The sequence below is a fragment of the Tenrec ecaudatus genome, chromosome 1 (genome assembly GCF_050624435.1).
Source record: "Tenrec ecaudatus isolate mTenEca1 chromosome 1, mTenEca1.hap1, whole genome shotgun sequence".
Lineage (NCBI taxonomy): Eukaryota > Metazoa > Chordata > Mammalia > Afrosoricida > Tenrecidae > Tenrec > Tenrec ecaudatus.
Window position 1 is genome coordinate 42,211,969 of NC_134530.1, and position 18,698 is coordinate 42,230,666.

The 18,698-nt window shown below is 59.3% G+C and overlaps 1 protein-coding gene across 1 annotated transcript in view; it reads right to left on the reverse strand.

Moving 5' to 3' along the window:
* ALDH4A1 (aldehyde dehydrogenase 4 family member A1) overlaps positions 1–18,698 on the reverse strand; it is a 29,155-nt gene that overhangs the window by 4,462 nt on the left and 5,995 nt on the right. The window contains exons 2-11 of the mRNA XM_075551260.1: positions 14,435–14,528; positions 13,725–13,817; positions 10,069–10,116; positions 9,419–9,574; positions 8,164–8,313; positions 8,003–8,077; positions 6,874–7,061; positions 4,221–4,294; positions 726–922; positions 536–583 (exon numbers count right to left, since the gene is read on the reverse strand). Coding sequence (XP_075407375.1) covers positions 536–583; positions 726–922; positions 4,221–4,294; positions 6,874–7,061; positions 8,003–8,077; positions 8,164–8,313; positions 9,419–9,574; positions 10,069–10,116; positions 13,725–13,817; positions 14,435–14,528 — 1,123 coding nt within the window. The remainder of the gene's footprint in view (positions 1–535; positions 584–725; positions 923–4,220; positions 4,295–6,873; positions 7,062–8,002; positions 8,078–8,163; positions 8,314–9,418; positions 9,575–10,068; positions 10,117–13,724; positions 13,818–14,434; positions 14,529–18,698) is intronic.

The following is an 18,698-nucleotide window of genomic DNA, read 5'->3' on the forward strand; positions in this document are numbered from 1 at the left end:
CCTTTGTGCGTCACTGCCAGTCCTCATGTTTACGCGTGCCTACATGCGTATGTTTATGCTCATGCTGCAGACCTACGAACCATGTACATACATGTAAACACGCACCTGGATATGTGTGTGTACACGTACAGGTCTGAGCCTATGTGCCTAAGAATGTGGCTGTGTTTATGTGGGCAGAGCTATACGTGCCCACATACGTGGGTAGGAATGTACACATCCACATGTGCATTGACGTTCACGCATGAAGATGTGTGTGCCTGTTTGCATGTGCACACGGGTGTTTGTGTGTGAGCCGAGGATGCATGTAAGAGGGGTGAACTGAGCCTCCCAGGGTACGTAAGAGAGGAGCGCGTCTCTGGTCATGGATTCTGCTGTTCAAGCGCAGCGTGTATGCGTGTGCCAGGCTCCGGGGCTGCTCTGCTTCCACAGAGGAGCTGGGCTGTGCCCAGGCAGGGGGCTCTGTATACCTTTCCCCTCTCACCACCCCACCGCCCAGGACCCAGCCCCCCAGAATAGCCCCACTGTCTGCCTGTACCTTGGCGTCAATCACGGCAGAAAAGAAGGTCTCAAAGTCTTCCACAGGCTGGTGGCGAGGGAGACACGGGAAGAGAGACGGGTGGGTGACCCCAGGCTGGAGACAAAGCCCCCCCCACCACCACCCCCAGCTCTCAGTGGAGCTGCCCAATCCCATCAGCCCCCTGCTGGGCCGCAGCAGGAACACTCACATCGCCCACTTTGATGCTCCGGTGCTGCTCCAGGAGCCGCCCTTTGATCTGTGGCCACAGCGAGCTGGGCACATAGAGGCGGGAGCAGGCGGAGCACTTCTGGCCGCCGTACTCGAAGGCCGAGCGCAGAGTCCCGCTCACCACGCTGTCCACGTCGGCCGAGCGGTGTACGAAGTGGAAGTTCTTCCCGCCACACTCTGAGGGGACAGGGGCGGGGGGTGACACGGCAGCCAGCTCCGCAGGCCCGTCCAGGGCCCAGGCACAGCCCCCAGTCCAGAGCGGGAGCTGGACACCCCCATAATTCTACAGGCAGGGAACCTGAGGCCCAGGACTTGGGACCAGTGGGCCAATTCGCCCATCACACAGATGGAAAACGGAGACCCGGACTGGGTTGAGCTGCCCGACACAAAGGCAGAGGAGGGGTCCAAATGCAAGGCTCCTGACAGCCAATCCTACACCCTCCCCACTCCCGGGGGGGCTCACTTTCCCAGTGAGGGGAATGGGGTTCTCATCCCATGTCAGTAGCCAAGGCTGGGCCTCTACTCTCTACCCCAACTTCCTTAGCGTGAGGGGGTTCTGGGCAAGTTACTTCATGGAGCCTCGGTTTCCTGGCTCGGCTGGCATGCCAACTGGCAGCTGCTCATGGTCCCTTCCTCCGTGCCAGGCCCTGCTCATGGCAGGCTGCACACTTTGCTCACTCAAGCCTCAAACTGTTTCCTGTTCATTCTCAGGCCTCAGGCTCATTCTAAAGATGAGACAACCAAGGCTGGGACGGGACACCCTGCACCCGAGGCTGCCTGGCCAGGAGAAAGCAGCAGGCTCTCCAGGAGCTACGGGGAACCGGCTGGAAGGAGCCTCTGGGACCACCAAGGGCGAGTTGTGCAGGGGCAGCCTGCTCTCCACCTGCACCGTCCCACCAGTGTGTACCAGGGCGGAGCGAGGGCTGCTACCACTGGTCCTGGGGGCTCACTTCCCAGCAAAGTTCCCACCAGCCACCACTGGGCTGCTCCGTGTCCCCAGGGGCAGAACACAAGCCCCAAGGCCAGACTTGGCTGACACATTAACATGTGGTCTTCCCTCTCCAGCCTCCACTTTCACGGCTAGAAAACCAGGCCTCGGCACCAGGCCATCTTCCCGGGGCATGTGCCGTCAACACGGGGTCCACGGGGCTGCCGGAGAAAGGGTTTCTGTGGCCCAGGGGGTTAAGCAACCCTGCACCCTGCCTGGCTCCTGAAGAGGTGCAGGAACCCACTGCTAGAGTCTAATCCCATCACGGCCCTAAAGGATGGAGTCTCATTTCTCTCCCACAAAGCAGGTGGTAGGTTTGAACCCTGGACCTTGCACTCACGGCGCCACCAGGGCCCTGTGTGACATGTATGTGCATGAGTTACAGGCTTTGTGGAGTCCTGGCGGCCATCAGTTCTGCTTTGTTTGAACACATCACACGCTGAATTTCTCTGACCACCAGTCTCCTGCTTTTGCGGGGAAAGATGTCAGCAAGCTGTGGGGCGCCTGTTGACCCGTCAGCCCCATACCCTCTCGCCCCCTCCTCCCTCATGAGGCCAGTCCCTTGCACTATCCTGTACGAGTATGGGACATTCTCAGATCCCCTAAGTTGTGAGTCATCTCTGTGCTTACTAAACACACTGGCGTCACCCCCTCTTATCGTGAACCAAGAGCAGTAGGTCTGCCTTTGTAAGGCCCCCCCAACACGAACCACGTCACCGGAGCCTGCGCATCGGAAGGAAGTCAGACAGTTCTGAACTTGGGCTTGAGTAATTAAAGGACAAACCAAACCCTGGCCATGGAGTTAATGCTGACTGACAGAGATCCTGCAGGGCAGGGCAGAACGGCCCGAGAGGTTCTCAACCTGTGGGTCGTGACCCCTTTGGGGTCGCCCGATTCATCACAGTAGCAAAACGACAGTGATGAAGTAGCAACGAGAATAATTTTACGGCTGGCGGGTCCCCACCACATGAGGAACTGTACTCAAGGGTCGCGGCATGAGGAAGGTGGAGAACCACTGCTCTACGGGGACAGAAAGCCCTGTCTTCTTGCGCGTAGCAGCTGGGGTTCAGAACTGCAGAGCCTGCAGCCAGCAGCCTACGCGTAACCACTACACGACGTGGCGTGTAAGCCACGCTCAGTTCACTCGGACCCAGCATGCTGGCTGGCCTTGCCCACCCAGCCCATGCCCCTCACCTGGAATCCCGAAGAGACTTGTGAAGCTGACTACCCTCCAAACCTGGAGAAGAGACATCGCACACTCCTCCTGGCCGTCACGTCAGCCTTGTCACATGGAGCCGAACACTAATCCCACAAGCCACCCTACGTCTCCCCCGCTTGCTGAGGGAGGGCGGAGGCAGGAGGGAGGTTCTGTCCACCACCGCTGACCATGAACTCTCACTCAGAGGGACCTTCGCTGAGCTCCAGCCGAGGGAGGGCCAGCCTTCCCCTGGGGCCCTCTTGTCCAAGGGCAATGCCTGAATGAAGCCTACAGATCTGAACTCTCACCCTGGCTCCACCTCTGCAGGTGTCCGTTCTGATCCTCCGGGCCTCAGCAAACACTTGTACGGGATGCGGCCATGCCACCCTGCCTCAGGCTCAGAGCGAGGCCATGACCGCACGGAGGGTGTGTCTAAGGATCAAATCGCACAGCGCCGGCCTGCTTTCTCTCCTTCGAAGACAAGCTCGTGCTGGTCTCGGAACCTTTGCATTTGCAGTTCCCTCTGCCTGGACGGCTGCCGCCCGGGGCAGTAGCCATTGGCCACCAGCGGCTGCTTACCTAAGCTAAAATTAAAGAAGCCAGGCATGGCCTCCGCACAGCGGACGCATTTCCTGCTGCTGTGCTGGACACGGCGGCAATGGGGCGCGCCATCACCGTGGAAAGGTCCAGTGGCAGTGCTGGTGCCGGGGGCGGGCCCCAGGTTTCCTGCCTGGAAATAGCTCCAGGCCACCGCAGGTCAGCAAACTCAGCCATCTGGGCTGCTAACTACAAGGTCCGCAGTTCAAAACCAGCGGCTAGTTGCTCCTTGGGAGAAAGAAGAGGCTTTCTACTCCCGTAGAGTTACAGTCTTGTGAAGGACCCTGTCCCGTGGGGCCACTGGGAGTTGGAATGCACACGAGGGCAGTGAGAGTAATGTCACTTCTTCAGAGCCCTGTCCCCACTGGCTTCTCACCCCTCTATTGATTCGCTGCTTCTTGCGCTGATGACTGGGGTCTAAGTCGGCATGAGGGCAGGGGCTGTGGGGGGTTTATCACATTGCACCCCAATGTCCAAAACAATGCCTGAGCAGACCCTTGCCAATTTGTGGAATGAATGAGTGAACCAGTGAATGAGTCCACGCACGCTTTCCACCATAGGTGTACTTCTGGACCCCCGGGGGCCATCAGGGCAGAGCTCGGACCTTGAAGGACCCAGCTCTTGGCTCCCGTGGGCTCCACCACCTCCTCTTTCATGACTGGAGGCGCCAGAAGGACGAGGAACAGACTTACCTCCAGCCAGGCGTGGGAAGGTCCGGAACCGGTCCAGATTCTGGGCCACCTGCTTCCACAGGTGTTTGAAGGTGCTGAAACCAGAAGCGGGCAGAGTGGGCATCTGGGTGCTGGGTTCAAATACCTCCGTGTGAGGTCCCAAGGGCAGGGGGGAGCAGGCCGACTGGAGGCCCCACCAGAGGCAGGGAGGACTGAAAGGCCAGGGGCAGCACCAAGGGCAGCAGGAGGTGGGCAGGGTCCCGTAGTAGATGGGGGTGGGGGGTAGGTAGTAGGTGGTCATAGTTGAACAGGGAGCCTTCTGTGTCTAAGGGGAGGGGGCAAGGGGCGCCCTGGCAGCTGGAGGCGCAGCGGGGAAGGGCCGGCGTCTGAAGCAGGAGAGCGCAGGGTTGAGTCCTGGCTCGGACACTCATGGCTGCGTGACCTGGCACTCACTACATGGCCTCTCTGAGCTGCAGGTTTCTTATCCGTGACCTGGGAGAAAGGACCATCCCCAGGCCGCTCGGCAGGTCCCTGACCAGGAGCTGTCCTTCCCTGGCCTGGGAGGGATACCCCCCTGACTCCAATACTTGGGCTCAAGCTGCCAAACCGAGGAGGGGCCTGGGAGAGGGAGCTCAGGCCCCCGCACCCGATGAGGACAGCTCTCCTCCGGGAGGTCTCCACCTCCTCCCGGGACTCCAAGTGTGACCAACCTCAGCACCACAGAACAATAAAAATGCTAATCGCCCAGCAGTTGGCGACACAGTAGCTAATACTAATTTATGACTTTCCTACCTTTAAGCCCCTGGCTCATCAGAGCATGGCAAATGGGGGCCAGGCTGGTGCCGCCCGCTAATCGGCAGGACCCATGGGGCCCGTGGCTGGCAGAGCGGATCTTTTGGAAAACGGCCCTCCTCAGCAGTTCTAACACTGTCAGCAGCGCCCCCTGCACACCCTGGGGAGAGGGTGGGGGTGGGCACAGGAAGAGAGATGCCGCTGCAGCGACCTAGACACCTGATGCCCTAGATTACTCGAACCCTTGGCCTTGGGCACCTCACACTCAAAGTGACCAGGCTGGAGTGTCTGCTGAATCTTCCCTGCACCCTTCCACCCGCCCTGGGGAAGGAAGCCATGTCCAATACTCCTTATCCAGACTACCTGGGCCCCCCTCACCCCCTGGCAGGTGGTCCCCACCTCCGTCTCCCTTCTATGTCCTCCTGTAACCCACCCACTCCTTCCATTCGGTCTCCACCCTGCCCCCAGCCCATGCTATCCTGGTCTCTCCCCTCGCAGGCCTGCAAGAGCTAGGAAGGCTAAGAAACGGGCCAGGCTCTGAGGCTGGTGGGGACAGGGGTAACTGGAGGTCATCACCCTCGCCACCTGACGGTGCCACCTAGGGCCACTGGGGTGTCCAGTCACCCAAGAAAAGCCGAAGTTTCCACTTTCATAAGAAATCCTCATTCTCTAAGGCTGAGCCATCACCAATGGGGGCCCGAGAAATGCAACTCGCCGCCCGCTCCCGCCATCCCCGGCTCCTTCGCAGGTCTGCCAGCGGCTTTGCCAGGTGCCCTGGTGGCACAATGCGGAGACGCTCCAAGCCCAACCAAAAGGCTGGGAGTTCAAACCCACCTGGAGCTCTGAGGGGAGACCTGGAGATGGGCTTCCAGAAAGATTAAGCCTGGAAATCCCTGGGGGTGGGGGTGTTCTTAAGGCGTGTTTCTTCTCTTCAGACCTTTGTAGTCAGTCCTGTCTATGAACCCCACACACCCACACACTGCAGGGCTCTAAGAAGCACCTGCTGAATGGGTGGGTGGGTGGGTGAGTGAGTGGGTGGGTGAGTGAGCGAGTGAATGAGTGAGTGAATGAGTGGGTGAGTGAGTGGGTGGGTGAGCGAGTGAGTGAATGAGTGAGTGAATGAATGAGTGAGTGGGTGAGTGAGTGGGTGAGTGAGTGGGTGAGTGAGTGGGTGAGTGGGTGGGTGAGTGAGTGGGTGGGTGGGTGAATGAGTGAGCGAATGAGTGGGGGGGTGAGTGAGTGGGTGGGTGGGTAGGTGGGTGAGTGAGGGAGGAAGGGAGTGAGTGGGTGGGTAAGTGGGTGAGTGAGTAGGTGGGTGGGCAGGCAGGTGAGTGACTGAGTGGTGAAGGTCACTGCCTGCCTCCTCTCAAGCCTGCCCTGCCTGTACTTCCTAGCCCATGGTCCCAGACCCTCCATTCCATCCACGAAGGTTTCTCATGCCCAGGTATGGCACTCACTGCTGCCTGCAGGCCTCCGTCATGCTGCTCCCTCTAATAGCACTCTCCCACCACCCTTGCCCCTTTCCCTAGCCAGCCCCTGCCTTCGTTCTCAGCTCAGAAGCCACCTCCTCCAGGCAGCCCTCCAGGCTCTCCTCCAGCCACCCTCCCACTTCCAGGGGCCGAGATGGCGTCGAATTCAACACTCCCTGACACCTGGGCCAGTCCCGTCAACCCTGCCAGGTGGGGTCTTCACCCCAAGGTGCGGGCGAAGAGAAGCTCACAGACATGAGGTAGCTCACCCCCCACCCCACCATGGGGAGAGGGCACAGTCAGAGGCAGACCTGTGGGGCCCTAGCTCGGAGACCCCGGACAGCAGATGGTGAAGTGGTAACCTGCACTTCTCCTGGGCCACTCAACCAGCGCTCTCCCCGCCCGGGACTTACGGCACACTGCCGGTGAAGTTGATGCCACAGAGGTGCTCCGAGCTGGTGACGGTGTCCCCAAACACAGGCCCATCTGCCGGCACAAACTGGATGATGTTGGGGGGCAGACCGGCTTTCCGGAGGATGCGGTAGACAGCATAGCTGGCCAGCATGGCGGTGTCACTGGGCTTCCACAGGACCACGTTGCCCTGCCAACAGGTATGAGGATGACTCACAAGGCCAGGCCACCAGTCCCCTGACTTTTACCACAACCCCGGCACAGCCACACCTCACCACAGACCACCACCTTCCCTCAGCTCCCTAGGACCGGCCACAAGTCAGCCAGCCCGTGCCAGCCAGGATGTCTGGTGTGGAACCTGTGGCCGCCCTGTCTGCTTCCACTCCCTGGTCAAGGCGCCCTTCCTCTGTACTGCTGCCTACCAGGCCCCGCCCTCAGCAGCTCCTCACTGCCCTCGGCACTCTGCACCAGGGCCGGGGCCTCAGCACGGCTCCGAGTGGGCACACGCATCTGGGCACGTACAGCCGCACACACCCAGGCAGCAGCGCACATGCCCCCTGCTCCCACTCCCCCTCGATGGCCCCAACGCCCTGTCTGTGCCATCATCCACTAGCTGTGCGGTCCGAGCACACAAGCTGTCGTCCCGTGACTTGGTTTCCCTGGTGAGCAGCTCGCAGCAGCACTGGGTGCCAGCGCCACCACTCAGAGGTAAGCTATAACCGTCATCATTGCAGTTGCCACACCTAGCCTGTGGCCTGGAGTCCACTCAGTCAACCCCCCATGTTTCCAAGTGGAATTGCTCTCCCCCCACCTCACCCCTGGCCAGGTTTCCTTGGCAGCAACTTTTAAGGGAGCGGGTCTCCGGGGATTTCTGGGAATAGCAGCCCCCACGTACAAGGCCATGATGGCCAGCCACACACACTGCCTCTTTTGGTCCTCGCTCCCCATCACCTAGGCATCCCTGTTACTCCTGCTGGGCCTCAGAAATGCAGAAACGGTCAGGGACTCACCCGGAGTCCCCCAGCCACAGGCAGGATTCAAACCCGAAGCCTTCCCATGGCCCCAAGCTGCCTCCATCTCCCACGAGCGGGGCAGGGACCGAGGGGCTATCTGCCAAGCCCACCAGCTTACCATAAGGGCCGGAGCCCCAGCCAGGTTGCCGCCAATGGCGGTGAAGTTGAAGGGAGAGATGGCTGCCACAAAGCCCTGGGGACAGAGGTGTTGGTGAGGATGGGGTTCGGGGTCCAGCGCCCGGCCCCAGCCCTGGCCCCGGCCCCCGCCCTGGCAGGCACCTCCAGCCCCCGGTAGACCACACTGTTGGTGCTAGGCGGCACACTGATGGGCTGCTCGCCCTCCAGCTGCATGGCGAACTTGGCATTGAAGCGGAAGAAGTCGATGAGCTCGGCCGCGGCGTCAATCTCTGCCTGGATCACCGTCTTACCCTGCGGGCAGGGGACAATGGTGAAAAACACCAGTGGGCCGAGGTGTGTGCCCCACCAGCCCTCTGCTGACCCTGGCACCAGGCTGCGTGGGCTGCCCAGGGCCCGTCCCGGGAGACTCTCTCAAGAGTGGCCTCATTTCACTTAGTGGGCAGGCCCGCCTTGGGGCCTGGGATGGATGTCAGTTTGTCCTCCTGGAGGAAGGCCCTCAGCAAGATGGCCTGGCACAGCGGCTGCAAGGATGGGCTTGAATGTAACCACCATTGGGAGGGCGACGCAGCACCGGTCCGTGCCCGTGGTGGTGGACTCGGTGTGGGCATCAGAGCCCAGGGCCAGGCTGCAGCGAGGTGGGGCTGTGGTATCACTTCCGTGCGGCAGGGGGTGCCCCTCCTCTGGGGATGGCAGAGCAGGTCGGGATCCCATGCTGTCCTCCCTCGGAGCCCCTAGGTGGCTTCCAGCCAGCGGCTTGAGGTGAGCAGTGAGTCCTTAACCACTGTGCCACCGGGCTATTTACCCCCCACCCCCCTGCGATCTGTGCTGTAAACACGGAATGAGTGCTACGGAAAGCTGCAGGAGCCATCCGTCTGGCCCCGGAAGGTTCAGGAAGTGTCGTGGAGGAGATACCGTTAGGGCTGGACCTCGCTGGGCAGAGGGACACAGGGAGGCACTGGGGGGCAGGGCAGTGTCCCGGGCTTTTGCTACTGACTTCAGCATAGGCAGGGTTGGCCTGGTAGGGAAGGCCTGGCGCAGGTGCAGGGACTTGACTTTGCTTAAAGGGGTGAACTGCTGGAGGTGTAGGGGCCCTCAGCGGAGTCCTCCTTCTGCCCAGGCAGGTGACCCAATCCAGGAAAGGCACAACAGAGCCTGGCCCAGAAAGGAGACGGGGATGGGGGGGGTGGGGAGGGAGTTGGAGGGTGGGGGGGGGTGTCGGAGGGCAAGGTTTCCATGGCAGGCATTCCGCTGAGCCCTAGTCCTAGGCCTTGTCCCCAAGGTCCACCATCCCCTATCCCCCACCTCACCCTGCACTCTGAGTCTGTCTGGCTACTGTGTGTAGAGGGAATGGGCACACCCACCCCCAGGCCCTGGCCCGGCCCGTAGGGCACCTCACCTGTCCCACCATGGTCTTGGCGAGGATCTCGGCCCTGTGGGGCCCACTCAGCAGCTCTGCCGCTTTCAGGAAGATCTGGGCCCGGTCGGCCAAGGGCTTCAGGTCCCACTCTCTGCGCGCGGCCAGCGAGGCCTCAATGGCTCTGTTGAGCAGGGCCTGAGTGGGGAAGAAGGGGTTGGGGGCTTCCTCCATGCACCCAGAGAGCCCCTGGGAAGCCAGCTTGGGGAGGGGGGCAGGCAAAACCCAGCTCGAGGTACAGGAGGGGCTGCAAAAGTTCTGGGGAGAGCGGGATCACAAGAGAACAGCATGTTCCCACGGACTTTTGGAAACCTCCTCTCCCGTTGACCACACAAGCCAGCTCCCAGATTCCCTACACGGCCAGCCCTCCGCCATGCCAATTCCCTGCCTGGCTTCCCACCCACTGTGCCCCTTGTCCCAACTTCCCAGAATCCACCAGGGTCTGCCCACTACAGTGGGCATGTTGGGCGCACTCCGGGCCCAGCCAAGGCAGCTCCTCACTGGTCTCCAGTTGTCCCTTGCGTGCCCAGGCTCTGTCCCAGTGCCAAGCAAGGGCTCCCTCAGTGCCAGGCCCACCTGCCCATGGCTTGAGAGAGACGCAAGCCCCCGCCCTTGACATCTCAGGGACTCACCTTGTCTGCGTAGCAGAACTTGGCCACCTTGTGTCCATGATTAAAGGGCTGGAAAGGAAGAGGAGGGTGGGGTCACTCACTGCCCAAGAGACAGAGCTGAGGGGCCAAGATGGCATCAGCTCAGACCTGGGCCTTCAAGTCAAGCATTTACCAGGAGAGTGCAGACAAGCCCCCATCAGCAACCCCAAACCCCAAACCCACCACTGGCAAGTCCGCCCCACTCACGGCAGCTGTGGGTTACCCCACAGAGCCGCCCAGGCTGCTCTGCTGGCACAGGTGGGAACCACTCCCCCTTTCAGGTCAGCAGGTGAGCAAAACCCATTCACTCTGCCAACAAATACAGACCCAGTTCTCACCCCCCACACCCAAACCAAACTCAAGTCAATTGCCACTCAATGCGGCCTGCAGGCAGGGCAGAACTGGCCCTGTGGGTTTCCGAGACTGCAAATCTTTACAGGACCAGACGGCCCCTCTTCACCTCAAATGCCTGGCTCTACAAGGATGACCCGGTGGCTGCGGTCTCTGGCCAGGACAGCGAGGCAACTTGGGAAATTTAAGCCCCATGAGCTCACATCCTCAGAAAAGCCCAGGCGCCAGCCCCTCCCGGCAACCTGAGTCCCCCCAGGCTGCCCGCCAGGACTCCAGGTGCTGGGCCTTCTGGTCACTGAGACAGCTTAAAGGATACCTCCGCTGACCAGGACCTCGGAGTCACTGCTGCCCACCTCTCCACCCCTGACCCCTCCCCAAGCTGGAGACCACGAGTCTCTCCCCTGCCTGGGGGGGCCCTCTTGGCTCTTCCCCTGGCGCCCGGCTCTGGCTCATGCTCCTTGGCGGAGGCCCCTGTCTGCCTTGCTCAACATGAAGTCCCAGCATCCTACACTGAGCCTGGTGCCCAGGGGCTTGGGCAATGTTTGTTGAATGACGGAATGAATGTGTGGACGGGATTTGATCATGATTCAAAAGGACCCATATCAACAGATCACCAACCCAACCCAAACTCACCTCTGGCCCTCGAGTAGAGTCTGGGTCACAGCAAGCCCGGGTATCAGAGCAGAAGTGCTCTCTGGGCTTCCCCTAGCTATAGCCTGTTCAGAAGTGGACTGCCAGGACTTTCCTCAGCAGCGCCGCTGGGCGGACCACCCCCAAGACCTTCAGGGCTCGTTCACGGACTCCGCGAAAATGAAGAGCTGATGTCATTCCTCCTTCTGACAGCTGTCTTCTAACTTTACAAGTGAAGGCACGGGGCAGGTACCTACCCGCCATGTCCTGGCCCTGGCTTTATACCCGCTCCCACTGCACAAAGCTGGAACCAGTCCCCCCTCTCCCCCACCCCCACCCCACCCCCCGCTACTCATGTGTGCGTGTGTCTGGATACAGACACATTTTGCTTCTGTTCAGAGCTGAGGTGGGTCATTGCTTGGCACTCGGGGTTAACTCAATCATGGGCGTGATAAGGAATGAAAGGGTGGGGTGAACGCCCCCCCACTTGAGATTAGAGCAGGTGTACCCACATGTTAACCCTCAGGCTTCCCCTGCCAGTGAAGTACCACTGTCCATTCCACCAGCCCCAAAGTCACAAGAGGGTATCACCTTCACCCCCGACCAGCAGGCCTTTGGGACACATGGGAGAGTGACACTTACTTGTTAACACAGACAAGCTGCCCTCCCTCCTCTTGGGCAGGCAGTTTGACGGACCAGCTACATCTCTGTAAACACAGGCGCCAGCAAGGGCCAGGCTGGCACTGTGCAGTGGCGAGTGCTGGGGACTGGGCCCCCTGGAGAAAGCCCTGCTGCCCAAGTCCACCCCTGGTGGCCTGCAAGAGTGCCAGTCTCCTGGGCCACATTTCCCCTCCTAAGAGACGTCAGGCACTTGGATTTTTTTTTTTTAATAGACATCTCCCAGTTCTTAGGTTTTAGAGAGATGAGGCAGGGGAACAAAGCTTCAGGCTGTCAGCTTTGCAAACGCAGGTCAGGACGACGGGGCACCCCTTGGGCCTGGATTTGGATGATGTCCTTGGCATAACACCAAGGGGCTGCCTGGGAAACAACCAGTGAAACCTCTGAGCACCAGCGCGGGCACTGCCTGCTGCCCCACCCAGCCCCCCTCTGACCTCGGGAGATGTCTCAGGCCTGTGCTCGCGAGTGGCTGCCCTTCCACCAAGCAGGTGGGCCTTCTTCAAAATGCTCCGGAGGGCCTACAACATCGATGCTACGTGACAAATGCTCCTTTTCCCCGGGCCACTGGGTGACTTAAAGTTGGGTCTGGGGCCATCTCCAGCAGGCACCCAGGGCTTCGAAATGCTCCATGTGCCACCTGTCCCCCTGAGCCCACCCTCTGCGGGTCTCATGCTTGGTTCCTCCGGTAGTCCTTCTCACCACCCGGAAAGCTGAGCTGGCCACACAGGGTTCTGCAGAAGCGGTCCGGGCCCAGGGGAACTAATTTCTTAAGGAACTCTGAATGGGATTTATTCCGGAAAGCCTGACTCACCCGGGTTCATATTCCAAGGTGCTCTGGTGGAGGGAGGTTCAACCAGAGCCCTGGTGGGATGGTGGGTTACGCACAGGTGCTGCTGACCAAAACATCAGCGGTTCCAGCCCACCAGCAGCCCCACAGGAGGAAAACGAGGCAGCCTGCTTCCAGTAGGATGGATGCCTCAGAAACCCCATGGACAGGTCTACTGGGCTTCACAGGGTCAGAATCATCTCAGTTCCCGAGCCCGTTCCTCCCCCACCTCCACCATCTGCAAAAGGGTCAGCAGTCCCTGCTCCTAACTCAAGGAGGGGTGGCAGGGACGAGAGGAGGAGCCATTTGAAAATGGGTGGAGCCTTAGGGAAGAGCCCACTGGGGATCCTGGAGGGAGCCCCTGGCACGAAATTTTCTGGGAGGCAGTGGTTTTTCACCAACAAACCCAAGCCCCACCAAGTTGATCCAGATTCTTGATGGCCCCATGGGTGCTGGAGGGGAACTGCATTCCAGTGGCGCCCCCATGTGTGTCACGGTGGAGCTGCACCCCACAGAGTGTCACAGGTGTGAGCTTTCAGAAAGCACTCACCCACCTGGGTTCTGGAAGGATCCACTCTACCACCTTCTCAGTGAGTAGACGGCACTTAATGATAGTGCCCAAACCCAGGCCAGGCTCCAGTGAACCTGTCCTTTCTGTGGAAGTGCAGGGCCATGGACTGCTACTATATGACCTGTAATTCCCACGGAATGAGGAAGCAGGTTATGCAAATAAGGTGTGTGGAATCCTTGTGGGGACTGGATATTCTGCAGGGGTAGGATTAGTCTGCCGTCAGAGGAGGTGAAAGGATGCCTGGAGTCCCATCGGGCCTCAGTCTCACGGAGGTTAGCCACGGGTTGATGCAGACCCTCTCCCCTCCCTGGCACAGCCCCATCGCACAGGACGCCACTCTGCGTCCATTTTCTAAAGAGATGGCAGAGCAGGTGGTGGTTGTTTTTAATGTTCTTGGCAAAGTGTGAAGTTCAAGACTTGGTGACCTCCCAAGAGCTGCTCTTTGAGGTTTTTTCTTCTCCACGGAAACCAAACTCCAATAGAGGGTCACGCTTCTCTTGAAGGCAGAGAGCACACAAACTCTCGATCTGGAGACCCCCCTCGGGGGACGGAGGCCCAGCTCTGCCCACCCACCAGACTCACCGACACCTGGTACCGCACATCTGAGGTCCACACCTCCTCGTCCCCCACCACGCATGGGATGGCTTCCGTCTGGCCTTTGAGGTTCTTCAAGGCCTGGGGAGAGAGACAAGAGGTTGGGTGGGTCCCCTCTCGCCACACGCAAAACTCCACAACCGTCAAGTGGATTGCAAATCAGAGTGACATCCCTTCCCCCATGCAAGCCTGAGGTCGAGTCAGAAAGGCAGGCGCCGCCGGGCAGGACCACCGAGGAGGGGTGGGCAGCGAGCCTGGCCTGTGCTTGGTCAATGAGAGTCTGTCCTCCACTCGGACAGCACGTCGCCAGGGGCATCTGAATGGCACGCACTATCACCCAAATTTTAAAACACTGGCACTTCTTGGGGATGCCATTGACCACGCTGAAGTCCACACGTTAAAACTGCAGAATTGGCAGATGTTGCGCTATGGACGGTTATACAAAAAAAGTCAATGAAAAACACTGCCAATTCGGTAGACAATGTGTTTAAGCCTGGCACACTCGCGGGCCTGGGACCCCCAGATGTGGCTTCAGGTTGCAACCCTGCTGTTCCCAGCCTGCCCCCCTCACCCCACTTTAGCTCAAGGTGGGGAGCATGGGTGGAAGAGGTGATGGGGCGAGCATGGAGCAGACCAGGGGCTGCTTCTGCCCCGTGCCCCCACCCGTTGCATGCCCCATGAGCATCCACCCCCGTTACCTTTTGCAGCGCTTCTCGCTCAGGACTTCCCTTCGTGAAGGCCAGGATGGGCTCATTGGTCACCTTCAGGGAGGGGGTGTGTTGCCAACGCAGCCTGGGGCACAAGAGAAGGGAAGAGTGGCAGGCAGGTCACCCATGGCCACTGCCCATGCCAGACCGAGGCCCCTCTGACATCTAGGGGGGGCCCAGGGGCCGGCCCGGAAACTCCAAGCAAAAACCAGGTGCTGCCACGAGAGCCCTTGGGCAGGTGGCTGGTCCTCTCTGAGCGGTTTCTGCCTCTCTGAGGTGGGAATAATCCTACCAAGCTCCCAGGGCTATCTTGGACTTACATTCTGATCCCAAACCACAGTTTACGTGCTTAGCACCTAGGGAGGACCATTCTCTTGTTACTCTTCCCCTGACGAAGCCTTCATCCTCCAAAGACCGAGCAACTAACTGCCATTCTGCACGACGAGGCAGCCCCTTCCCAAGCGGAATCCCATCGGAGTGTGAACTGTGAGATCCCTATGGGACAGAGAGTCCTGAGCGCCAGGGGGCAGGAGAGCTGCCCCGCTCTCAGATCTCAGCCTCCTGAAGGGCTGAGGGGGCACTATCGGGTAAGCGGTTCACACCCACCAGCCGCTCTGTGGGAGAAAGATGAGGCTCTCTGTTCCCAGAGATGGGCAAGCCGTGCAACCCCTATGCGGGGTCGCTCTGAGCGGGAATCCTCTAAGGGGCTGTGGGTTTGGTTGGAGTGGTGCTGCTGCTGAGGCTCAGAGACAGACCGTGACCATCCTCTGGCCAGGCTGACTCGACACACTCAGCTCCAAAGCCCAGTAGGTACATTCCAGAAAGCCTAGTAGATAGCACCCAGCCCTCTCCTGGGGGCTATTGGGCCTTGGTGCTGGGGCTTTATGGCTCCTGTACAACCCCCCCACCCACCCACCCCCACCCTGCCATCCCTGCCTCTTGGAAGGTTTTTATTCCACATCACCAGCCTGGGTTCATTAACCCTTGGAGTGCTGTGGAGCAGGCCTCTCCATTGTTCCCCTGGCAGAATCTCCCCAGTTTAACGTAGTGAGCAGTGTGTAAGACCCCGGGGTTACAGCACCACCGTGTCTCTGTGGGTGGAACAGGCCGCCTGTGGGTTAGTGTCACTGCATCGAGTGGACCGTGACTCTCAGGGACCCAATGGGACAGGGCAGAATTGCCCCTGTAAGTTTCCGAGTCTGTAACTTTTCACTGGAGTCACTGGAGTCGAACGCCGAGGAGCGGCAGGTGGTTTCAAATGGCACCCCAACTTGTAATACTGCACCTTCCAAAATCTCAATGTCATCAATGTCACTGGGCTGCTAACTGCAAGGTCAGCAGTTTGAAACCACTAGCCACTCCCTGGAGAAAGACTCTACTCCCATTAAGTGTTACAGTCTCAGACGCCCAGGGAGGCTGCTCTGTCATGAGTGGGGACGGACTGGCAGTGAGTTTAGTTTGGGTAAAGGGCCAGCCAGGAAAAGCCACGGAGCGGCCCTGTTCTCTAATACTTGGGCCGCCCAGGGGGGGGTGGGGGGGGCTGGAGGGCAGTGGGCTACAGCTTTATAGATCTCTCCGGTGAAATCAGCACAGCCATCAGAGAGGTGACTCGCCTAAGGGCACAGGGCTAGCATGGGGAACCAGAGCAGGGAGACTGTACTTAGAGGAATGTGGGCGTGGTGAATGGGCCTGGGCGGGGCTGAGTAAATCCTCAGTGCTGGTCCTGCCACCACTCCCCTCTCCACTCCCCCCACCTCCCAGGATCTTGCTAAATCTGGCCCATTGGCTTCCCCTGACCCTTCACTTCCTCACCCGGACTCCCTGCACCCCGGGGGCCTTGCCATTCCCTCTGCCTCCAATGCTGTTCCTCTATTCTTCTCAGGGTCTCCCCTCGGCGCTCAGCTCCAGAGGCCCTTCTGGTCACCCGGTAAATATTTAAGGTGGCTGTCACCATCCCTCCTGACTCAGGTGAGTGGTCACGGCTGATAATGAACACCACTCACAGCCGCCCGCCCTTTAGGGCAGCCCCACACCCACCAGAAAGCTGTACCATCTCCTCCTCCCCGGGGTCAGAAGGGACAGAGGAGCACCGGAGTGGGAGAGGGGGTACTCACTAAAGACCGAGCCCATCACACCCCTCTCAGGACCCTGGGTGGGTGGGAGGAGATGCCCAGGCTTTGGAAGTAGCCAGGGAAAATCCCACACTTCTCCACAAACTCAGCAAATCATACTAGGCAAGCCTGTTTCTCCACCTGGCACACAGGGGTCATGCCAAGCACCTCCCAAGGCTGGGAGCTCAGGGACCGGCACCTGTCTGTCCCAAGACTGTCCCTCCACCTCTGAGGGCAGTCTCCCACCAGGTTTTCAAAGGCAAAGTGGGACTCGGCGTCAGGGTCATCCGTCCTTCTGTCCCACCCCCTGCCCAAAGGAGCACATTCTGTGGGCTGGCCGATCCCCTGGCGGCAGCAGCTACGGGCTCTCCCTCCTAGGCAGGGTCAGAGACACAGCCCTGCAGGCTTCCCTCTACCTTCCTAGCCCGGGGCAGAGGCCACTGGGACCCGAGGATCAGCCATTCCATGGCCCCCCAGGCTCCTGGAGAGTCTCCAGACCCTGGCTCGGCTGTGAGTCGGTGGCATGCAGCTCGGGAGCTAGTCCAAAGATCAGTCTGAGCTGAGAAAACCAACCGCAGCTAAAGGAATGGAGCGATTCCAGTCATTTTGGATGGAATTCACATGAGAGCCCCTCCCTTGGTTCAGGGGAAGGCGGAGCTAAATCAGGCACAGGCCCCACCTCTCCCTCCCAGGCAGAATCACCCAGCACTGGTTTCTCTGAGTTCCTGGAGCGCCCCAGGGGGCCTGGCAGTGGACTCGAGAGAACTCCAGGCCCTCCTAGAACTGCCCCCAGGCCTTCCGCCTCCAGAAGGCTAAGTCTGTATGTGACTCGATTTCCCCAGAAACCTGGGGGCTCACAGCCTAGGCCTGAGATCCCAAGTGGCCCCTCTTCTCCCGCTGCCCGTATCAGGGTGCCAGCAACAGAAAGAGGCAGTCACACCACTTCTGCAGCAAGCCAAGGCACCAGGGCAGGCGGGCACCAGAGCGCATCCAGGCAGCCTGGAAACCCAGACTGCAAAAAGGAGGGCGGCCAGGGCTCCCAGGCCTGTGGAAGATGAGGGTCCTCTTCTCCCCACACTCCAGCCTCCACCTGGTCCAAGGCCAGGGCAGCTCCACCTGCTCTATGCTCCCCGTCTGCCTAAGTTACAGTCCTAGCACGACAGCCAATCATATCTCTCTCTCTCTCACAAACACACACACACACACACACACGCACTCACACTGGCGCGCGCACTCCTTTGTCACAATTCAGCCACCGTGGTCTCGATTTTTTTTTTTTTTGCTGTCCCCTCAGTATGAGGAGACCTGGTGGTGCAATGATTAAGTGCTCGGTGCACATGAAAAGGTTGGTGGTTTGGACCTACCCAGAGAAAGTCCTGGAACCTGCTTCAATAAAGGTGCTGGAAGACATTCAAGAAACACCTGAAATGGCTCAGACTCACCCCACCTTCAAGGAGATTTACCTTCAATGTCAGGGTCTATTTTAGATTCTCCAAACCAAACTCAGTGTCCCAGTCCATGCTGACTCGGCGACCCCCTGTGGGTTTCCGAGACTGCAACTGTTGACGGAAGTAGAAAGCCCAGTTTTTCTCCTAAGAAGCTGCTGGTGGTTTAGAACTGCCGACCATGCAGATCGCAGCCCGACCCACAGCCACTACACCATCGGGCTCCTCATTACTACATACTTTCATTCATTCATTCGATTAACCATGCATTTCTTAAATGTCCTCATCTACACAGTTTGTCAAATTATTTCAGACGAGTCTTTCTTTTAACTATTAAAAAAATTCTCCATGCTTAAAAAAATAATACACCCAAACAAAAAGTCCTATGGGGCAGCTTCGGGGCCACCCAAAGTTGGAATTACCTCAAGGACATCCAAGGACAAGTCCTCCTATGCCCCCCCATATCACCCAGTTCAGGGGAAAGCCTCTTTCGCGTCATCTCTGGGCCCATCCGCTTCTCTCAGCACTAGTCTGAAGAGCATGTCCCTGCAGGTCACCTGCTCCACACAGGCAGGCTGTACTCATTTTGGCCACGACCGGCCACAGTGGTTGGTGTTTTAATCCACAGCCTCTCCTCGGGAGAAATAGGAGCCTGTCTGCTCCTATGGCAAGTTCTGTCTGGGAAACCCAAGGAAGCCG